Source organism: Arachis hypogaea, chromosome 18 (genome assembly GCF_003086295.3).
Source record: "Arachis hypogaea cultivar Tifrunner chromosome 18, arahy.Tifrunner.gnm2.J5K5, whole genome shotgun sequence".
NCBI classification, from domain to species: Eukaryota; Viridiplantae; Streptophyta; class Magnoliopsida; order Fabales; family Fabaceae; genus Arachis; species Arachis hypogaea.
This window is the reverse complement of record NC_092053.1, coordinates 126,875,761-126,889,773: the sequence shown is the minus strand read 5'-3', so window position 1 is coordinate 126,889,773 and position 14,013 is coordinate 126,875,761. Positions and strand designations below refer to the sequence as shown.

Here is a 14,013-nt window from a genome sequence, read left to right as displayed (position 1 = left end):
TTTTGAAAAAATATTTTTCGTATCATAAATTCAAAATTATATAATTATGAAAATAATTTATTTTTTAAATCTTGTTTTTAAATTAATTGGCTTTCAATATTATTATATTGTCTTATTTTAACTTTCATTTTTAAAATATCTTTATATAAATTGATGTAATTTAAAATAATTTACTAGAAAATCATAATAAATCATTTTAACTTAAAATTAATTTACTATTACCAAGTAAATTGTTTTAACTTAAATTTATTTAGTAGGAAAACGGTATTTTAAGGTAATTCGGTAAATAAAATTAATATAAATCGATTCACTAGGAAAGTAATTTCTTTATATAGTTAGTTATATTATACTAAATCGTTCATTTATTTTGTATTTATATATTATTATAACTTTTAAAAATTTTATTATGATTATTCATTTTGTAACAAGTACAACTAAAATTTTAACAATAATTTTAAATTAAATATTTTTATAAAATTTAAAATTTTTTATTGTAAGTATTTTTTGTAATTATTGTAAATAATGTTATAAAGTTTAAAAATTTCTTAAAAAATGTTATGAGTACTATAAAAATTTGCAATGTATTCGTTACGTATCTATTACATAATAAAAATGTTTAAACTTTATAAAAATACAATGTATTTTTTATGGACTCATATTTCTATCAAACATTGTGAGTCATTAAGAACATATGTTAATTAAATCCTGTTATTTCATTTGTATAACAAAAAATTATAACAATATATGAATACAAAATGAATGAACGAATAAGGTAAATTGAATTAGTTGAATTCGAATTATGTGGTTGGCTCGTTTTCAAGATATACTTAGGAGGCAACACGTTCAGTAAATTAAAACAGCTTATTTCAAATTACGTAATATATGGTTCTCCTCTAGTAAATCGAATATGTTAACTTCGATTTATTATTGTTCCAGCTAAATCGAATCAAGATTTACATAAAATTAGCTTAAATTAAGCTTCATTTATTTGATTTACATAGAAATTATTTTAGATAGGAAAAAGTTTGGTAACTAAAATTTTTCAGCCATAATCAGCCAAAACTTTCCATAATTTACTTTATTTACATCACTTAATAACAGTTTTATTTTTTATCCCACTTTCTTATTATTCCACTTATCATATTTTTATCAAATCCATTTATTAATGATATTAATTATAAAATCATATCCCTTTTTATTAGGCCTTCTTGTAATCAATACTTAATATTTTTTTTTATAATTTGATTTTTATATATAAAAATACAATAAAGATTAATAATAATTATAATTAAGAACGGTAATTATAATATCAATTACATTAAATAATTGCAATTGATTCTTTGTCCGTTATGGTATTTATCATCAATTATTGAAGATATGAAACATAAAACCTACCCTAATATGTACCTTATATTAATTCAATCATGTTCATTCAAAAATCACAAGAATAACACTATTGCAAGCACAATAGTGTATAAGCCAAGAAATTTTACAAGAAATCGTCTTTATCATTGTAATTTGTATGGCAATTGATTTTGACTTTAATACAGTACCTATAGCAAAAGGTGCTGAAGAATTTTAATAACAGACGAACTCACCCGACAAGATTGTTGTCAGTCAATCAATTTCTGAGAATATGAAAAACTACACTAGCTCTGATGAGGTATGGTAATAACCCGGATTATTTTTTGTGTATTTTTTAGCACTTTAGTTATATGCATAACCTTCTTGATCATTATTTATTTGCTATTTATGTACAGAAAAATATTTTTTTTTTATTATTTTTGTTATATTTTTTAATTTTTAAAAATATTTTTATCATGTTGATCTCTAAAATAAGAAGTATTTTTTTTTAGTATTTAAATTTTTTTTGGTAATTAGTTTTTAAATCTTTTGATTTTGCTCACTAATTTTTTTTGGTTAAATAAAAAAAAGAAACAAATAAGACAACAGAAAGAAAAGACTAAGCACTATAGCTTATTAGTCTAAAATTCTGTCAATTATGGCCTTTTTGTTTATGCTGTTTATTTATTTTTTTTTGTATATGTGGACGAAAGAAATAATATTTATTTAAATAAATACTTATGTTATTTTTTATATAATTAATCATGCTTTTAATTCCTTCTTCTTACGATTAATTAATTATCAAATTATGGATTTTTTTATTTTAATTTGCTTAATAACAATAATTTTTTTAGAAAATTCAACACAAATAAATATATAAAAATTATTTTATCATGACCAGCCCATTAATCCATAAAAAACTATAAAATTTTTATATTGTCTTTTTAAAAGATTGGAACATTTTATTTTATTTATCGACAAATTTTTATTAAACAAGAAAAAAATCAAAATAGACTTATCATGTTTTTATGTCTATATATACAGTATTATATTCTATTGTTATTATTTTTTCAAGCACCAGCACAGTCATACAATATTTCCTGTATCGAGTATGATACTAATTGTATCCTCAGTTATACTTATATTGTACTATTTAGTGAATTGCCAATTTTGGCGCTTTAGTTATATGCATCGTGTAAAGTTCATGCTTTATGCAATCAACAAGTTCATATGAATAACATCCATAATTACACGAAGTTAACATCCACGTTAACATACATAATGAAACGAAATTAGCACCTAAAATTACAGTAGTGTGTTTTATTTGTTATACTCAATAGTAAAATTAGCCACTTTTGTATAGTTAACTATTAGGTAGAGTTTCATTTGTTTTTTTTTTTTCCAGGTCATAAACCAAGCCATTGGTGACGAGGAGCTAGAGCCTGAGGAGGGAATGTGCTTCGACACATTAGAAGATGCGCGTGCATATTATTACTGATATGCGGCTAGGACTGGTTTTTTTTATCAAAATAAGAACCACTGGCTGGGAGACTAGAAACAGTCAGTGGGTGATTGTTAATCAGACTTTGCATTATAACAGAGATGGATACCACACATCCCATGTAAAGGCACCCAAGAGAAGAAAAACGGTGGCCTCAACAAACTGCAAAGCCCGTTGCTATTTGGCATTAGATAAGATGACAGGGCAGTGGAGGATTTCTCGAGTAGAGGTATCTCACTCACACCCGCTTAATCCAAAGCTATCTGGAATGTTCTCAGCAAACCGTCAGTTAAGTATGCATGTGAAGGACCTGATACAGCAAAACGACCAAGCTGGCATTAGACCGAGTAAGACGTAGCAGGCACTAGCCAATGCCGCCGGTGGCCCTGCCAACCTCACCTTTACGGAGAAGGATGTTAGAAATTACATTAGTCGTGACTTACGCATTTTCGGAGATGAGACGGATTCAAAAGAGTTACTTAAGCACTTCTCACGGATGAAGGAGCTCAATCCGAATTTTTTCTTTGAAATAGATGTGGACGAAAACCATAGCATTAGAAATGTGTTTTGGGCCGATGCTCGGTGTAGAGCTGCATGGGAATATTTTGGTGATGTCGTGACATTTGACACTACTTACAAAACTAATAGGTAGCAAATTATTATTTTTTTATTCAACTTAATTAGATTTTTTTCAGCTAAGGCATTTGGAGTTTACACCTACGTTACATGTTTTTATATTTCCATTGTTTAGGTACGACATGCTGTTCGGGTCTTTTGTAGGTGTCAACCACCATGGGATGTCTACGCTTCTTGGGTGCGCATTATTGCGGAATGAGGACACTCGTACATTCCAATGGCTTTTCGTACTTGGTTGAAGTGCATGGGTAAGGCCCCCATATTAGTTATAACAGATCAATCCTTGCAGATGCGTTCTGCGTTAGAGACCACATTACCACACACACGCCATAGATGGTGCATATGGCATATCCTAGAGAATATATCAAACAAGCTGGTAGGTTACCGTCGTTTCGATCAGCTCAACACATGCATGAAGAGGATTGTGTTTGAATCCAAATCTAAGGACTCATTTGAGAGAGATTGGCACGATTTTATTAAAGAGTACGACCTCCACAATTCTAGGTGGCTAAATGATAGTATAATCTTCTAGTTTATTGCTGCCTCTGTGTGGCTTCTTTATAGATGTTATTTTATAGTCAATATGGATGTTTCACTTATAGGTTAACTTACGCTATTTTTTTTTTTACATTTTTATTTTTCCCTATTCGTTGGCAGATATGTTTGCTGACCGACACATGTGGGTACCAGTATTTTTCAAGGACGAATTCTGGGCTGGCATGAGGAGCACACAGCATAGTGAGAGCATGCATTCAATTTTTGATAAGTACTTAAACAGTAAGAGCTCTTTGTTGCAATTTGTTCGCCAATACCAAAACCGTGTTATAGACAAGGAGCAAAAGGAGTTTGAGTGTGATGCTACTGATTTAAGGGGGATTATCCCTTGTGTTTCCAGCTCACCAATAGAGAAGCAGTTCCAGAGAGAATATACAAACTCCATGTTTCGAGACGTTCCGGATCAATTTATACGATTGTGACATCTCCTCAATCAACCATTATGGCACAAGTATAGTTTGTGAAGTTGACCAACAAAAGATGGTGTTTGACATGTTAGTGTATAGCAGATACCAAGTCGTGTATTGCATGCTCGCAGTCATCAGAAGTTCAATGTGATTGCTTTATGTTCCAATTGAATGGTATTCTATGCTGCCACAGTCTTGCTGTTCTTCTACATTTTTGTGTAACAGCAATGTCCTCACAATACATTCTATCCCGATGGAGTAAGAATGTTAGTCGGAGACACACATACATCAGGAGTAGCATTGTCATGGACCGTTCTGATAAAAGCATGACCATTTTTACGGAATTGTGTTCTGATTTTTACAACGTCACTCAAGATTTCGTGGCTACTCCAGAGGTTGCTGCTATATTGTGTGATGCCATGGACAGTGCTCGGCACAAGCTTAAAGAACATAAGGAATCCGAGCATCAAGCTGCACATGTACCAAGTGCAATTAACTCACATACGCGTGATGAGTGTCCCGTTAGCATGGATGAGCTACAGGGCCCACGTCGTGTTCCTACGCGAGGTCGTCCAACGTCCACTAGATTTGAGGCAGATCTAGAAAAATCTATTAAAAAGAGGGCACACAAACACAAGAACACTCACAATCACAACAAGTTAAATATGAGATCTACCCTTTTTTCATGTCATTTGTTTATTTTAAGTGTGTTGAATTGATGATAAGTTATGATGTTATTTTTCAATATGATTTATGTGTTAACAGACCTAATGGTAATGCACAACCATCTCCTACCAATGTGGCATCTTCCTATAAAGATATGCAATGGGCTTCTTCAAAAATGACAGACAATTTGGCTACGCACTCTGGTTCCTTCAGATCACTATTGAATTCATTCCATAATGCCGAACAATTGTGTATGTGTACCTAGTGTATTTTTCATAGCATTTGTTCGGTTGATCGGGTACCGAACGGTTCGGGTTGGTATCCTGGTTGAGGAAAGGAGGATCTCGCCTGGTCGTAAGTTGCCGGGTTGGTGTAGACGGTGTCCCGAGCACTTTGTGTGAGGAGGGGGGTGTCACCTGCAAGGACACTTCGACGCTCTAGTCAGTAAGTGTGCAGGCAAAAAAGGGTGAGGGGTATATGACGTACCGTGGGGGAAGGGTAAATCTTTCCCCATATATACCATGTCAGAGGTGGGCCCTGCAAAGGCAGGTCCACCCTCTTTGAGGCCTCCTCTGCACAGCTGTAGCGAAGCTGTCAGGGACACGTGTCTGGGTCGACGGCGGAGCACCTCGTTCCTGACCGTTCGGGTCGGGTGGTGCTCGGGTCGGTCTGGCCCATAGATGGTTTGGGCCAGGCCGTAATAGTGCCTCTAACGCGCCAGCAATAGCCGTGAGGGCTGTTGGTGGCGTGTTATCTCTTCTTTCGTTTTTCGTCGCCAGGTCGGCCGCCCGTGGATGGGACGTACCTCTTGCGCGCGTGTCCCTTCGTTGCTGAATTGACCGTTTGTCGCCTCGTTCCTCGCGTCGAGCATTAAATGTTCATAATGGGTTGGATAACCCTGTGAGCAAAGACCATTTTGCTCCAAGTCCTTTCGCGCCTCGCGTAGCGGTTTTAAACAATTTTGCCTTTGTTTTTTCTCTCCCATTATCACTTTTCCCATCTTCATCTTCTTCTCTCCAAATATCCCCAAGCATCATTTCTGCATCCTCGCACATTTCTTTTCCTTTCAGGTCTTCGCAGTTTAATCCAGGTATCCATTAATCCCTTTTCTTTCTGTTTCATGGTCCTCTCATCTTTATTGTTGGTTTTTCTGCTTGTGCTTGCTGTTTATTCTTGCTGCCTGTTTGATTTGCATGCTAGACGATTTTTAGTGCCAAGTAGGTACGTAAAGGGGGTTACCATTCCAGGGTAGGCTTTTATTTGGATTTTGCTTTAGCTGTGTTTGGTTTTAGTCGTTGAAATAGGCTAAATGTAGTTTCTGGGTTCTCCTCCGGGCTCCCGGCCTAATAGACTAACGGAGTGGTGCCCCCACTGTAGGTATGTCTTGCGTCGTCTCTCGAGCTTCAACCTCTGCCGCGGGTTACGACCCCTATGCCTGGGTTGTTTCCGACTTAAAGGATTCCCCGAACCAGATGGGCGAGGAGGAGTTAACCGAATTCTGTCAAGTCGAGTTCTTGTGCGGGGGCACCGACGAGGAGGCTAACTATGACGTTTTCGTCCCCGCCCCTGCCGAACGGCTATACGAGATTAACTTTCACTCCCCCCGGGTTGCCAACTGGATCTGGTTTTACAAGGCCATGTTCACCCAAGTGGGGGTTCGCATCCCGTTTTTGGCTTTTCAGATGGCGCTTCTTAATCGAATATCCATTGCACCGTCGTAGTTGCATCCGAACAGTTGGGCCTCTATCTGCTATTTCGAGATGGTTTGTGAATACTTGGAGCTGCCGGTGTCTGTAGATGTCTTTCTCTTCTTCTTCAACCTTACGAACCCTTCGAAGGAGGGGAAAGCGAGGAAGGGGTTTATGTCCTTCCGATCTGCCCAAGGTCGAAGGATTTTCGGCTTGTTCGAGGATTCTTATCATGGGTTTAAGGACAAGTATTTTAAGGTGCGTCCGGCCAGAGGTCATCATCCCTTTTGGTTGTCGTTAGAGAGAGAGCGCCTCATCCCAACGTACTGGAGTTTTGGGGCGGGGTCGAATACCTTTATAAAGGTGACTTATAAAGGAATGTCTGCCGTGGATAAGAGAATTGCCGATGTGTTGTGGGCCGTTTTCGGGAAGAACCACGTGAATCCCCACCTCCTCATGGGTGATTGGGAGGTCGCCAGGAGTTATGTTTGTGAGTTGCCTTGCATGTGTTTTTGCGTTGTTATTGTTCGCTCGCTGGTTTTGTGTTTATTGCTATTGGTCATACCGGTCTCACGACTAACTTGTTTTGTGTTTTATTTGTTGTAGTGGAGATGTCTGCTTCGGTAACAGGGCTCGAGGGTTTATATAAGACCTTCTTGGAGGATAGTGATGAGGAGAAGGCTGACGAGAAGGTTGCCGGGAAGTTGGATGACCCTACTGAAGAAAAGAAGGATCAGGCCGTGCCTTCACCTCGGGACACCGAGATGTCCGACAAGAATTCCACCGGGGCACATGCTTCCCCTATTCCCGAGACGACGGCCGGTATTGGGCACTCGTCCTCTACTCATCAAGAGGAGGATGACATGAAGCTTATCCCCGCTCCCAAGAGGCAGAGGGCATCCTCCAGCCCGGAAGGAACTCTCACCGTGATGGAGAGGAACTTCGACGCTGGGACTTTCATTGACAACCAGTTGATCCCTGGCACGGAAGATCACTTTCTCGGCACCGAGCTTGCCGGGCAGGCGAGGTGGATGTATCGCACGCTTCTCCGCGAAGCGGTAATAGCTCAGAAGGCCGAGTTTGAGTTGTCGGGAATGCAGTCATTGCGAAGGAAGCTCGAAACTGCTGCCAAGGCCAACAACAAATTCAAAGCCCAAGTTGAAAAGCTTCAGGAACAGCTGTCCGAGGCGGAGAAGGGGCGTAAGGATGCCGAGAAGAAGGCTGCGTCCTTCGAGGAGAAGTTGAAGGTTTCTGATGCCACCATCTCCTGTTTAACTGAGCGGGAGATGACCCTAGAGAGCCAGCTTAGTGCCGCGCAAGGCCGGGTGGTCGCGATGGAAAAGGAGCGTGACGGGGCCGTCTCGTCGGCTAAAGCCGCTCAAGCTGAGGTTGAGGAGGTCAAAAAGAAGCACAAGGCGGTCAAGGAGCAGGGAAAGAATGCGATTTTTATGACCGAGGAGGCCCTTAGGGCCCAAGTGAAGATCTTGGCTCCCGACTTCGATATGTCGGCCATTGGGGTCTTCAAAACGATCCAGGATGGCAAGATAGTTGACATGCCCAGAAAATGAATTCTTGTACCTTGTACTTATGCTTTTTGCATGGATTTGTGACCTTGCTGTAGAACACTTGTTAAAACTTATTTTGTCATACTTTAATGGTCGCTTGGTCGGCTTCTGATTATCGCCTTTATCTGTTTTAGTCGCATTTTTGTTTTGTTACCGTTTGTTGGTGTGGACTTATTGCTTGTGTCCGTTTAGTCGTTATGTTGGTAACTCGGGCAAAACCAAGTCTTGGTCTTATTATCGCGGCCATTTGCTATGGCTTTGATTTGTTTGGCTCCCGGGGTGATCAGTCTCGGGTTGCCGTATCGTTGTCCCATTTGCCATACGTTGAAAAACGTGATGATGTGGTATACATTTTGGGAATTTAGGCAAGTAAACATTAATCGTCAATTAAACAAGTATATGGTAGGCACTTGACAAAAGTAGATTACTGAGTTTGTTACAAGTAAATCATTGAGCTCGTCAGGCCAAGCTAAGAATAAAATCTCCTCAAGTTACATGCATTCCATGTTCTCAGGATTTCCTTGCCGTTGAGTTTCTCCAATTTGTAGGTGCCTTTGCCGAGAACTTTTTTGACTCGGTAGGGACCTTCCCAGTTTGCCGCGACCTTTCCTTCTCCTAGGGTCGGTAGCCCGATGTCATTGCGTCGTAGGACGAGGTCATTCTCTTCAAACTCCCTCTTAAGCACTTTGGTGTTGTAACGCAACGTCATTCTTTGTTTCAGCACTACTTCCGATAAGTGGGCCATCTCCCTGGCCTCATCCACTAGGTCTTTCTCCACTGCTTCTTCCACTCCCTTCAAAAGCAACCATGGGCTTGGCTCACCGATCTCCACGGGTATCATTGCATCAACCCCGTATGTCAGGCGGAAGGGGATTTCTCCCGTGGAGCTTGTTCGGTTGTGCGGTAGGACCAGAGAACGGAGGCGAGTTCGTCGGCTGGTGCGCAGAAATTGTGATCCTCAACAATAGCGCCAAAGGATTGGTGCTCTCAAATGTGAATCGCACTTTGTCACAACTTTGCACAACTAACCAGCAAGTGCACTGGGTCGTCCAAGTAATAAACCTTACGTTAGTAAGGGTCGATCCCACGGAGATTGTCGGCTTGAAGCAAGCTATGGTCACCTTGTAAATCTCAGTCAGGCGGATTCAAATGGTTATGGTGAATTGATAATTAAAATATAAATAAAATATAGGATAGAGGTACTTCTGTAATTCATTGGTGAGAATTTCAGATAAGCGCATGGAGATGCTTTGTTCCTTCTGATTCTCTGCTTTCCTATTGTCTTCATCCAATCATTCATACTCCTTTCCATGGCAAGCTGTATGTAGGACATCACCGTTGTCAATGGCTACATCCCATCCTCTCTGTGAAAATGGTCCACTGCGCTGTCACTGCATGGCTAATCATCTGTCGGTTCTCGATCATACTGGAATAGAATTTACTATCCTTTTGCGTCTGTTACTACGCCCAGCACTCGCGAGTTTGAAGCTCGTCACATCCATCCCTTCCCAGATCCTACTCGGAATACCACAGACAAGGTTTAGACTTTTCGGATCTCAAGAATGGCCATCCATGGGTTCTAACTTATACCACGAAGACTCTGATCTCACGATCAGGAGACTAAGAGATATGCATTCAAGCTTGTTTGCATGTAGAACGGAAGTGTTTGTCAAGCACGCGTTCATAAGTGAGAATGATGATGAGCGTCACATAATCATCACATTCATCATGTTCTTGGGTGCGAATGGATATCTTAGAGAAGCAATAGACGTGAATTGAATAGAAAAACAATAGTACTTTGCATTAATTCATGAGGAACAGCAGAGCTCCACACCTTAATCTATGGTGTGTAGAAACTCTACCGTTGAAAATACATAAGAACAAGGTCCAGGCATAGCCGAGAGGCCAGCCTCCATGATCTAAGAACTAAACATCCAAAGATGTCTAATACAATAGTAAAAAGTCCTATTTATACTAAATTAGTTACTAGGGTTTACAGAGATAAGTAAATGATGCAGAAATCCACTTCCGGGGCCCACTTGGTGTGTTCTTGGGCTGAGCATTGAGCTTTACACGTGTAGAGGCTTCTCTTGGAGTTGAATGCCAGTTTGTAACCTCTTTCTGGCATTTAACTCCACTTTGCAACCTGTTTCTGGCGTTTAACTCCAAAATAGGGCAGGAAGCTGGCGTTGAACGCCAGTTTGCGTCATCTAAACTCGGGCAAAGTATGAACTATTATATATTGCGGGAAAGCCCTGGATGTCTACGTTTTAACGCAATTGAGAGCGCATCATTTGGAGTTCTGTAGCTCCAGAAAATCCACTTTGAGTGCAGGGAGGTCAGAATCCAACAGCATCTGCAGTCCTTCTTCAACCTCTGAATCTGGTTTTTGCTCAAGTCCCTCAATTTCAGCCAGAAAATACCTGAAATCACAGAAAAACACACAAACTCATAGTAAAGTTCAGAAATGTGATTTTTATTTAAAAACTAATAAAAATATACTAAAAACTAACTAAATCCTACTAAAAACTATGTAAAAATAATGCCAAAAAGCGTATAAATTATCCGCTCATCATCGGCCTATGCGCCTTTTTTGCTATCCAGCCGCTTCTTGAGACCTAGCAAGATGATCTTGTTCGCGGACTCTACTTGCCCGTCCGTCTGGGGATGCTCCACCGAGGAGAACTTCTGTTTTATGCCCAGGCCGGTGAGGAATTCTGTGAACTTCTTGTCAGCGAATTGCGTCCCGTTGTCCGAGATGACGACTTTCGGGATACCGAACTGGGTTATCACTTACCTCCACATGAATTTTCTGCAGTTGGATGATGATATGCTGGCTAGCGGTTCAGCCTCTATTCACTTGGTGTAGTAATCAATGGCAACTATGAGATATTTGACTTGTCCTGGGCCGACTGGGAACGGTCCCAAGAGGTCGACTCCCCACTGTGCGAAAGGCCGGGAGGACGTCAGCAGACTCAGTTCGGAAGCCGGTTCTCTATGAAAGTCGGCGTTCTCTTGACACTTGACGTATTTTCTCATGAATTCTTTGGAGTCTTTCATCATCGACGGCCAGTAGTATCCAGCTCGGATGAGTTTTCTTGCTAGGGCTTTGCCCCCGATATGGTGGCCGCAGCACCCTTCGTGGACTTCTCTGAGCACGTAGTTCGTCTGGTCGGGATGTAGGCACTTCAGCAGGGGTTGGCTGAGTCCCTTTCTGAATAGTTGTCCTTGTATGGTCGCATATTTGGATGCCTCCCTTCTCAATGCTTTAACTGCTGGTTCCTTTACTATGCCTTGGATGAGAGATCGGTTTTCTACTCCCGGTTTCGTGCTTGCTAGCTTAGATAGGAGGTCTGCCCGTGTGTTCCTTTCCCTCGGAACGTGTTGGATCGTGACCTCCTCGAACTGCTTGCTCAATTCTCTAACCTTCTCCAGGTACTTTTGCAACAGTGAGTCTCTGGCTTGGTAGCTTCCATTTACTTGTGAGGTAACGACTTGTGAGTCGCTGCACACTTCCAGCTTGGTTGCCCCGACTTCCTGAGCTAGGGTTAGGCCACCCAAGAGGGTCTCATACTCCGCTTGGTTGTTCGATACAGGAAATTCGAACTTGGTCGACTACTCGTATATGACCCCAGCTGGGCTCTCTAAGATGACCCCGGCACCCCCGGACATCTGGTTGGAGGCCCCATCCACATGGAGCCTCCACCGTGTGCCCGCTTCCTCGGGTGGGTCCCCTGTTACTTCCACCAGAAAATCTGCCATTGCCTGCACCTTGATCGCATGTCGAGGCTCGTATTGCAAGTCATATTGGGAGAGCTCGATGGCCCAAGTCATCATCCTTCCTGCCAAATCAGGTTTTTGGAGCACTTGGCGAATTGCTTGGTCCGTTCTCATGATGACACGGTGGCCCTGGAAGTATTGTCTTAGCCTACGGGAAGAGGTTAGGAGTGCTAGCGCCAGTTTCTCTAGTCTTTCCTTCTTCTCACACCAGCACCGCTGCGAGCACTTCCTCCGTTACGGCCAGGTATAGGTAGAGTGGTTCTCCAGCCTTGGGCTTCCCGAGCACCGGGGGTGTTGCTAGGATCTCCTTAAAGTGGTTGAATGCTTCCTCGCACGCAGGAGTCCATTCGAACGCTATTCCCTTCTTCATCAGATTGAAGAAGGGCAGGGCCTTTGCTGCCGATGCGCCGAGGAAATGGGATAACGCGGTGAGCCTCCCTGCCAGCCGCTGAACATCTTTGATACAACTCGGGCTCTTCATTTGGAGTATTGCTTGGCATTTCTCAGGGTTGGCTTCCACCCCTCTTTGGGTTATCATGAATCCTAGGAACTTTTCGGCCTCCATGGCAAAGGCACACTTGAGCGGATTGAGCCTCATGCCGTGTTGTCGAAGGGACGCGAACACGTTCCCCAAGTCCCTTAGGAGATCATCAGGCCGTGTGGTCTTCGCAAGGATGTCGTCTACGTAGACTTCCACCGTCTTGCCTATGAGCTCGCTAAATATCTTGTTCATCAGCCTCTGGTATGTGGCCCCCACGTTTTTCAAGCCAAAAGGCATCACCTTATAGCAATAGATTCCTCCTGGCATTATGAACGCCATTTTATCCTCGTCAGGCCGGTGTATCGGTATCTGATTGTAGCCAGAGTAAGCATCCATGAAGCTCAGATACCGGTACCCCGCCGCCGCATCGACGAGTGCATCAATGTTGGGAAGGGGGTAGCAGTCCTTGGGGCACACTTTGTTGAGATCGGAGTAGTCCACACACATCCTCCATCTCCCATTGTGCTTTTCTACCAAGACCACATTCGATAGCCAAGTCGAGTAGTCTAGTTCCCGGATAAACCCTGCTTCGAGGAGGCTGGCCGTCTGCCTGGCCACCTCCTCTGCCCTTTCCTGTGACATCTTCCTTCTCCTTTGGGCCACTGGTTGGGCTTCCGGCTTGACGGCCAGACAGTGTGACATGAGTTGGGGGTCTATCCCCGGCATGTCAGCTGGCGTCCAAGCGAACAAATCGGCGTTGGCTCTGATCATCTCCATCAATGGTTCTTTCAATTCATGCGGGAGGTTTCTGTTTATGAACGTGAACTTCTCCTCCGCGTCCCTGACCCTAAACTTTTCCAGGTCCCCCTCTAGCTCGGGCCTGGGCTTGTCGTCTACTCTGGCATCCAGGTCGGCGAGAAACACCACTGATGCTTCTTTAGATTTTTTCCTCAAGGAAAGGCTGGCGTGGTCGCAAGCGACTGCCGTTTCCAAATCTCCTCTAATGGATCCTACGAATCCGTCATCAGCAACAAATTTCATTACGAGCAGTTTCGTGCTAATCGCTGCTCCGAGGTCGTTAATAGTTTTCCTCCCCAGGATGATGTTGTAGGCTGTGGAGTCCCGCAAAACTACGAAATCGGCCATTATTGTTCTTCGCCTCTGTCCTTGTCCCACGGAAGTCGGGAGGGAGATAATCCCGTCGGGCTTGATGAAGTGGTCGCCTAGCCCTACCACACCGTGCTGGTGGGTCGCTAGGTCGGCGTCACGCAATCCCAAGGCATCAAATACGTTGTGGAACATGATGTTTGAGTCTGCCTCTGTATCCACGAGGATCCGTTTGACGAGGCCGGTTTCGACTCTGGCCGTGATGACCATGGGGGGGCTTTCC

At 42.2% G+C, this 14,013-nt stretch overlaps 2 protein-coding genes across 2 annotated transcripts; one reads left to right on the top strand and one right to left on the bottom strand.

Moving 5' to 3' along the window:
- The first annotated feature begins 3,041 nt into the window (after positions 1 to 3,041).
- Positions 3,042 to 4,458, top strand: LOC114925806 (protein FAR1-RELATED SEQUENCE 5-like). The gene is made up of 4 exons (XM_029294950.1): positions 3,042 to 3,192; positions 3,301 to 3,493; positions 3,597 to 3,688; positions 4,139 to 4,458. The coding sequence occupies exons 1-4, from the start codon at positions 3,042 to 3,044 to the stop codon at positions 4,456 to 4,458; spliced, it is 756 nt and encodes a 251-aa protein (XP_029150783.1).
- A 7,886-nt stretch (positions 4,459 to 12,344) lies between these two features.
- LOC140181474 (uncharacterized) lies at positions 12,345 to 13,769 on the bottom strand. The gene is made up of 2 exons (XM_072225077.1): positions 13,033 to 13,769; positions 12,345 to 12,666 (listed from the first exon to the last, which is right to left on the bottom strand). Exons 1-2 carry the CDS (start codon positions 13,767 to 13,769, stop codon positions 12,345 to 12,347), a joined length of 1,059 nt encoding a protein of 352 aa, XP_072081178.1.
- Positions 13,770 to 14,013: the final 244 nt, after the last annotated feature.

Coding starts and splice junctions, on each gene's coding strand:
- LOC140181474 (XM_072225077.1), bottom strand. CDS start 13,769: ATGGCCGATTTCGTAGTTTTGCGGGACTCCACAGCCTACAACATCATC. Junction 12,667..13,032: donor GATGCGGCGGCGGGGTACCG/GTATCTGAGCTT, acceptor GATAACCCAAAG/AGGGGTGGAAGCCAACCCTG.
- LOC114925806 (XM_029294950.1), top strand. CDS start 3,042: ATGACAGGGCAGTGGAGGATTTCTCGAGTAGAGGTATCTCACTCACAC. Junction 3,193..3,300: donor CCAAGCTGGCATTAGACCGA/GTAAGACGTAGC, acceptor GCATTTTCGGAG/ATGAGACGGATTCAAAAGAG. Junction 3,689..4,138: donor ATTGCGGAATGAGGACACTC/GTACATTCCAAT, acceptor ATTCGTTGGCAG/ATATGTTTGCTGACCGACAC.